This window comes from Quercus lobata, chromosome 11 (genome assembly GCF_001633185.2).
Source record: "Quercus lobata isolate SW786 chromosome 11, ValleyOak3.0 Primary Assembly, whole genome shotgun sequence".
NCBI lineage: Eukaryota > Viridiplantae > Streptophyta > Magnoliopsida > Fagales > Fagaceae > Quercus > Quercus lobata.
The window spans coordinates 22,976,651-22,985,528 of record NC_044914.1 but is presented as its reverse complement, the minus strand read 5'-3'; the positions used below and the strand labels follow the sequence as shown (position 1 = coordinate 22,985,528).

At 32.0% G+C, this 8,878-nt stretch overlaps 1 protein-coding gene across 1 annotated transcript; it reads right to left on the bottom strand.

Annotated features, from left to right (window-relative positions):
- Window positions 1–3,100: 3,100 nt before the first annotated feature.
- On the bottom strand, window positions 3,101–8,415 carry LOC115967666 (putative receptor-like protein kinase At3g47110). The gene is made up of 3 exons (XM_031086806.1): window positions 5,659–8,415; window positions 4,185–4,661; window positions 3,101–3,408 (listed from the first exon to the last, which is right to left on the bottom strand). Exons 1-2 carry the CDS (start codon window positions 8,351–8,353, stop codon window positions 4,186–4,188), a joined length of 3,171 nt encoding a protein of 1,056 aa, XP_030942666.1. The 5' UTR covers window positions 8,354–8,415; the 3' UTR covers window positions 3,101–3,408; window position 4,185.
- Window positions 8,416–8,878: the final 463 nt, after the last annotated feature.

Below are 8,878 nucleotides of genomic sequence, written 5' to 3'. Positions count from 1 at the left end.
TTAACTTATTTTGTTGGTTCCATAAAACAAAACAAAAACAAAAGCTCGTATTCTGGCAATCTATCATACCAGCCAAGGTTTGTCTTGTTCCATTTGAGTACAAAAAACAAAAAAAAAGTTATTCTATTGGCTACTCTTTTATAATTGACGATATCATATACTATTTTTTATTTGCAATTTTAAGGCAAAGTCACCAGGGTAACATGTCACAGCATTAATTTGTATAATCAATTTAGTTCCTAAAGTTAACTTAGTTCCTAAAATAGTTGAGAAAAATAACTAACTGGCCTAACAATTTTAAGGGAATAAATTAGCTTTAAGGACTAAATTAATTTATTTTGTTTTATGTTGATCTATGGTAGATTGACACTTCACTTGCTATAAAAATGCTATAACATTTTGTTATGGTCATATGAGAACTCTTCTCTTAAAGCCGTCTTATATGATTAACTCTAGTTTAATTTATTTGTCATTCATTTTTAAATTAACTAGTTGTAGATCCATGTAATTATTAGAGATTTTATCAGTTGAACTGCCTGAAAGACTGGAACCCATAAAATCTTTTCTAAGCTACTAAGTGGTCAAGTGGTAACGTGTTGGAACATTTTAAATTACTAGCACTTAACGAATACAAATACTTTGTACTATCTTTTGTGTTCCAAACTTCTAATATATTTTTTTATGTTCCAATATATATTCCACAAATTATAATATGTCCTATATTTATTTGACTTTTTTTTTATAAAATAGTTAACGATCAGGTTGCAATATAGTAATAGGTGCATGCCCCAATAATGTGGTTCAATATATACTTAAATAAAAACTAAAAGTGAAATTACATTTTAAATCATAGTCCTTCTAGCTTCGGATTTATACCAAGATTCCCAAGATGGACACTAAAATTCAATTCCACCATAGTCCTTGTAGCTTCCTCAGTGAAATTGTTTTCGTTTCTTTCCCTTTTTTTTTTTTTTTTTTTTTTTTGATAGAAAATATAAGAAATTCAATACTTACCCGATGTGGGATTAAGCAAATTTGTGCGGGTGGGAGTTGTTGGGCTTTGTAGAGCCTAGTTTTGTTTGATCCGGTTGACGACCTGACCCAACCCGAATAATATTGCGTGGTTTTTAATGGGAGATTTTCTGAGGTTTAGTCCATGGAGCGGAGGCTTGGCTCATTTTGTAGCCCATTGTGTATCTTGTGCATAGGATGTAGAAAACGCAACTTGGTGATTAGGGTTTTGTTGTTGTCATTCTTGAGAGACTGAAACACTGTACTACCGCACTTTGTATTTTTCCCTGATAATAGTGAAATCCCTACAACTCCGTGGACGTAGGCAAATTGACAAACCACATAAATACTGTCTTGTGCATGTAATTGTTTTTCTTTGGCATGTGTTTTCTCTATTTTTTATCTCTCACAGGTTGGCAATTTCGGGTTAATTCCCTACAGGAGCAAGGGTCAACTTTGCCCATCCCAAAGCAAACAATACCTAATTGGGGCCGAGATTAAGTTTCCTCCCACAAACATTTTTTTGTGCTTATTTGTAGAGTGTCAAAAAGTAAAAAAAATATTTAGTATAGTAATTTTGTTATTGTTGCATCCCATGTGTTTAGTCTTATGCATCTTTCTCAAATCTGTTTGTAATTTTTATTTTGTCCATTCTATTACAAATAATAGGCACCTCCACCATTAAATTTTTACCTAATTTGAGCTTTCTTGGTAAGCTTTTACTTTGTTTAGTTGATCATCTTTAAGGAAAAAACCAAAAAGAGAATAAGACAAAATATAATTTACTCTAGAACATCATTATGCTCTCTCTCTCTCTCTCTCTCTCTCTCTCTCAAATTAAGAACTCTCATGTGTTATTCTTTAAAGATTTTATTAGATGTATAGACGGTACTTTTGGTTTATGAAACATGATCAACAAAAGGTGATTTTTATATAATTATATATAGACTATACTACAATGTCACGATGGATGGATTGATCTTATTTTACTATAAAATCTAAGTAATCATGTGGTTTATGAATTTGAAGAGTTATATATTGCAAGATTTGTTCATATGTTCATATGATGAAATAAAGTTTGTTCTTTGCATTGCATTTTATTTTATTTTATATTTCCACTTTATGATATATGATTTATTGATAATGATCTATTGCATAGTTATATTTATATACTTTTTCACTTAGTTTCAATTGTGTGAAACAAAGAGACGTGGATCTATGTTTTGAAGAAAAATATACCTATAAGTGTTGACTCGTGTACATCTGTATAGTAATAAATAAAGTATACATGATTTGAACTTGATCTAATAGTTCTCCCACTGTAATTTTTTTTTTTTATATAAAAAAGTTATTGTATTGTATTTTCATACATATCTCACTACATATAATACCCAACTACAAAATATATTTAATTTGTTAGTTGTTACACCACAAAAAACTTATAATATAAAACGTAATTTCAAATAACACATTGACTTTTAAAAATATACAATCTAATATATTAATTCAATAATTATCCAATAAAATATATTCATATCAAAATTTTCTGTGTATCATGTGAATAGTTTATAATAAAAGCATGCTGGCCAGGGGCTTTATTCACTGTTTCTCTACAAAGCAGTGGGACTATGCTTCTAGTTCTAGTTCTAGGACACAATGACAAATTAAAATTGAAGGGCATCAATTTCTCATCAACCAAGCTGACTGGTCCCTTTCTAAATCTTATGGGAGGCGGTCCTAACAGCACTTGAATTATAGTTGTTCAAGCTTGCAAGTCCATACAAAAGCACAACAAACATAAACCGAGCAACTTGCTTATTGAAGATTATTAATGCTAACACTTCTTTCAACTGCAATACTATCTTAGGATATTAATCATCAGAAAAGTGAAATTTAACAAAAATCAATTTTGCCACAAACACAAGCATATGCTCGGATAGCGATAAACAAGATATCCAGTCATTCACATTCAAATAAAAATTTGGAAAGAATAATTTACACTAATACACATAAAGAACTAAGCTCAATATTTTTTGCCGCTCAATATTTCAAGAATTTTGGATACATGTTATGTCTTTAATAAACAATCAAATAAAAGCATCATAGTTGATATTCCCAACACAAAAGGGTTTTTTGTAGTAGGATTGATTTTCAATAGAAAACAAAATACATACACACTATACCAGAACCTATAGTAGAGTGTTCAACATGCTTGTACAGTCAAAAAGTGACGATATGCATACACAAGTAGGACTACCATATCCCAAAGAAGAAAATATAAGGAAATCATTTCAAACATTTCGGCAAAGGAGATTGAACTAGCACACCTATATATGCTCAACGGGAACTTGAAAGAAGTTTCACACTTTCAATGACCTCTTCTGATAGTTTCTTGCTCTGCAGTCCAAATACAAAGTTAGTTATATTCATTATTTCTCAGTTTATAAGGAAAAACCATAAAAAAATAAAAAATATAAAAAAAGAAAGAAACGAGAACAACTATTGCATATGATTGAGACCATTTTTAAAAAATAGAATATGAATGAACCTTTCCTATGGTTTTGGATCTAAAAGTGTGAAAAATTTTAGTATAAAATTTGATCATTAGTGAGAATTGAAAAATATTACTATTTATACAATTAAGATCATTTATCAAAATAATAAAAGATGTCCACAATTTAAAATAAAAAATAAAATTGACATCCACCATGATTTCATTTATGCAAAATTAATAGGAAACAAAAGATTGTAAAACTTAATGGCCAATCTATAACTCTTAAGATGATCTTTAGTCATTTTAGTAGATCCATAATTCTCTCCTCAGAGATGATAGTATAGATATATAAAAAAATATTCATATAGAAAATATTTGTATTGGAAAATTCTCAATTTTTTTTCTTAGAAAGAAGATCAATATTAAGGCATGGGTCAATATTGATAACGTCACCAATAGGAATAAAAATAATAAGACTGAGTTTAATAATTATCAAATAATCGATAAAATTGATAAGAAAGACTTTTTTTTCTCTAGCTATTCATCAAAATTAGAAAATTAACCCATCCAATAAATTTAAAAATAAAAAATAAAAATAAAAAACCTTGTTGATTGGATGTAATTGTCATTGACGATTTTATTATTTAGGCAAATTAAAATTTAAAATATCAAGTAGTACCTTAAACTTGGATTCTCCTAAATTCACGTCTGTGTATAGTAGAATCAACAAAAGCACTTTTAATCAAATGTAGTTCCTTGGTAACTTCCTTCATCTTCACTCTGTCTTTTGGTGACTCCATTGAACATGCAAGTCCAATTTCAAGGATTGATACTAAGCATTTATGCAAATTGGGATCCATTTGGCACAAGTTTGCAATACCTTCAGCTCCCACGTCTACTTGAATTTCATTGCCATTATTATATTTTCTAGCTGCCACTATTGCTGTTGGAGCTTCATGAACTTCTCTTGGAAGAAGGATTGGATCAACAATTTGAACAAGTTTTTCAGGCAATGCCATCTTAGCGAAATTGTGGAGATTGAGACCATCTTTAAACATGTTATCAGTGGGTCTCTTTCCTATGAACATCTCCAATAGTAATACACCATAGCTATACAAGTCGGCCTCTACTGATGCCTCACCACCCATGCCATACTCTGTAATTTAATTATGATATGTAAGGAAAGATTTTTAGTTTCCTACAATGATATTTGGAATCTAATACAAGTACAACTTCATTTGGTTGTATATTCTAAATAGCAAAACAAATGTTGAACCTAAAGAGGAACGTGAAGACAAAATCCATCAATTCAAATTTTCAAGTTAGAAGCATTGATAATTTGTGCGCATGTGAATGTTCTAGTGCGAATGTGCGATATGTTCATAGATTATATCTATCAAATATTTTTTGGTGTTTTGGTTGTTTTATATAAATTTTGTAAACTTTTTCATGCGAAACAAATCTATTTTTAAAAAAAATTCACTTCCTTCCATATCAGTATCACAATCTACATTAGACTCATAACAAGCAGGCAATATTTGTGATTTATGTGTAGCACGGAAAATGTGGTTAATGGTTTGGACTAGTTGGACTCCTTAGGTTTGAATGCCTCCGCTGCATGGTTCCTATCAGTTTCCATTACAAAAATCATGGTTTCTATTAGTTTCCATTACTTCTATAATGTCTGTTGACAACTTCTTCAGTATAGGACACATGAGTTAATGTCACAAAACTATAGCACAGAACTGTTTTGAGACCAAATTTACCATATTTGCTATGAAAAATTGACAAGCTATCATCAGTCATCACAAACATATAGTGTTGGGGAAATAAATGCCTAAAAAACGAAGATACTTAGTCAATGGAGAAAGCAATGTCTCAACTAATCAAAATTATCAAGGCTTAAAACATGCTTGGTGCTTTTGTTTACTTTTTTTTTTTTTTTTTTTTTTGAGAAGCTGCTTTTGTTTCCTTTAAATTCTTCAATTAAAATAAAATTGTAAATTGGGTGGCTATGTGCGCTTCTATGTGTGCAAGAAGAGAGAGAATTTGTGTATCCCCTCTTGATAGTAAGGTAATTTCCTAAAATAAAATAATTTAATAAATGTAAAGATGTTTTGAGGGTTTAACTAGAAGAATTCAAAAGAAGTTACCTGGAGCAATGTAACCAATTGATCCCTTTATCCCAATTGTACTAGTTTGCTTTTCAAAAGAATCATTGATGATTGGGAGGAGCTTTGCTAAACCAAAATCGCTTACATGAGCAACCATGTCATTGTCTAGAAGAACATTGCTTGGTTTTAAATCACAATGAATGATTGTTTGCGTAGAATGGTTGTGAAGATAATCTATTGCAGAAGCCACATCAATTGCAACATTTAGTCTTTGAAGAAGGCTTAAGTACCTTGATTGGTTTTCATTGTCTAGCCCTTGATGAAGCCAAAAATCTAAGCTTCCATTTGTCATGAATTCAAATACTAGAGCTTTGAATTGATTCCCATTGTAATCCATGCTAGAGCAACATGTTAATATCTTAACAAGATTTCTGTGCCGAATATTTCTTAAGACATTACATTCAACCATAAAGCTCTTGGAAGCACCTTTTTGTTGAAGATTAAGGACCTTTACAGCAATTGATCTTTCTTCTGGATGAACAAGTCCTTTGTATACAGAGCCAAAATTGCCAGATCCAATTAAATTACTTGGAGAAAATCCACTAGTTGCGTGATAGAGTTCTTTGTATGAAACATATGGAAGGAGTTCCAATGTTGAAACCATTGAAGGTGATTTCTTTTTTGAATTTTTAATCCAAACAAGAAAAGATGAAAACAAAAGGAAAATTGGAACAATAGAAATAATTACAATTGCTATTTTGAATCCAATGGATTTTCTTGGTTTCATAACATTTACAGGGCATTTTGGCAACTGCAATTTTGGTATACCTCCACAAAGTTTAGTATTTCCAACCAATGATACTGCACCTATGTTTTTGAAAACCCCTTCAATTGGTACCTTGCCCTCAAAATTATTGAATGAGAGATTCAATTTTTCTAAGAAAAGCAGCTTCTCTAAACCCTCTGGAATGGGCCCTGATAGGTTATTTTGTGAAACATCTAATTCTAGAAGACCTTTCAAAGAAGCCATAGATGATGGTATGGCACCATGAAAGGAATTCCCTTGCAGGTAAAGATATTCCAAGACCAAACAATTTCCTATAGATGTAGGAATCTCACCAGAAAAATTATTGTTAGAGATATCAATCTCGTTGATATTTTTCAGATTACCTACTTCAAATGGTAGTGTTCCCGAGAGTGAGTTGTGAGATAAAGAGATGTATAATAGTGATAACGAAGAAGTACCTATAAGCTGCTGGGGTATGGATCCATTAAGGTTATTTTGTGAAATGTCCAAGATTTGCAAATTTTGGGAGTTTACTAAACTTGGAGGTATGGTTCCTTCAAATCCGTTATCATGTAAGTCAATTATAAACAACCGAGTAAGGTTGCCTATGGAGGTTGGTATTTCTCCCGATAGTCTATTTCCAAATAAACCCAATGCTTGCATCTTCTCAAACTTCCCAAAAGTGGTAGGAATGATGCCTGTGAAGTGATTCTCATTTAAGCCCAAGGCAATTAAGTTAATGAGATTTATTAATGATCCAGGAATAGTTCCAGATATTTTATTTTTTCCAAGATATAATTTAGTGAGCTGGGTGGACAAGTTTGATACAGAATTGGGCAGAACACCGTCAAATTGGTTTACAGCAAAATCCAATTCTTGAAGTCTACCACAGTTTGTCAACGATGTTAAGAAATGGAGGCTCTTTCCTAGATAATTGACACTGAAATCAAGATATAAAAGATTTAGCAAATTTCCCAAATTTGTTGGAATTGATCCCAAAAACTTATTTTTACCTAAATCAATTTCTTGAAGCTGAGTTGCATTGAATAATGAAGTAGGGACTGTCCCACTGAACTCATTTTTACTAAAATAGAAAGTTTGGAGATTTGGAAGATTTAGGCCTATGTTGGCTGGAAGAGTGCCATTAAGTTGGTTTTTTGAAACTGAAAAGATTTGGAGAGACGACACATTGTAAAGAGAGGAAGGGATCGTACCTGACAATTTATTAGACGTAATTGTGAAAATTACCAAGCCATTTAATTGGCCTATGGCATTTGGAATATTTCCCACCAAATTATTGTACGCTACAGCGAAATCTGTGAGTGAAGAAAGATTTCCTAGAGAAGGTGGGATCCCTCCTACCAAGTTGTTCTTGCCAAGCTGAAGTGATTTGAGTTTCATCAAAGAGCCTAGCTCTGTTGGAATCTTCCCTTTAAGCTTATTCCCCCAAAGATCTAAGAGCCTGAGATTGGAGCAGTTGGACAAGCTGGATGGTATTTCCCCTTCCAATGTGTTATTGTAAAGATAGAGTTGTTGCAGTCGGAACAAATGACCAATTTTTTTTGGAATTTCGCCATAAAAGCTATTATTCTGGAGGATGATGGACCTTAGAAAGCTGAGGTTGCCGATGTAAGGTGATAGAGTTCCACGTAACTTGTGGCCTTGTAGGTCTAAGACTGTGACTCTTTGGTGCCGACGGCCGCATTTGACTCCTATCCAGTTGCAGAAGTGCATAGAGTCATTCCATGAGCTCAATATGTTATAGGGATCTTGAGACACAGATTCTTTGAATTTGAGCAAAGCGAAACGATCAGTCTCATTTGTTGGAGCAGCGGCAATAATAGTGGGTTGCAAGCAGAGTAGGAAAATGAGAAAGAGATGAATCATCAGATGAAGGTATATGCAAAAAGACGAGGATGCACACAAATTGGTTTGGTGAAGCGTCATTTGGTTTGGAGAAGGATTAAGGAAGCTGGTGATATATTTGGTGTTGTATAGTCAAACTGGTGGAATGTTGGCTCATGTACAGCATATATACATATATCAACAAATTGAAATGACCACTATATCCCCAACGATATAAAAATGACATGTTGGATGGTGGGATGGTTTTGTATCCATTTTCATTGCCTAAGCAACCGCATCAGCTCTTCTAAAAGACTTCGTCTATTTTACACAAAAAATTTACTTTTTCTATTTTACATCATCACTTTTACAAAACACCCATATCAATCCATCTATTATATACTATATTTTATATAAATAATATTTTTATATTTTTTTTTTACAAAACACCCACCATCACTTTTACAAAATATCCACATCAATCCTTCAATCCATCTTTTTTTAATACTAAAATAATATATAGAAGAGTTACAATAACCGTGTATATATACACGATTACTGTAACACTTGTGCATTTATGCACAATTTTAGATCCACTGATGTTGGTGTTTTTTTTATCAAAATGTG

Bases quoted from the DNA above. Each gene is read 5' to 3' on its own strand.
- LOC115967666 (XM_031086806.1), bottom strand. From the start codon at position 8,353: ATGACGCTTCACCAAACCAATTTGTGTGCATCCTCGTCTTTTTGCATA. The intron at 4,662-5,658 runs GTAACTTCTTTT...ATTAAATTACAG, and splicing joins AATTGGTTACATTGCTCCAG to AGTATGGCATGGGTGGTGAG.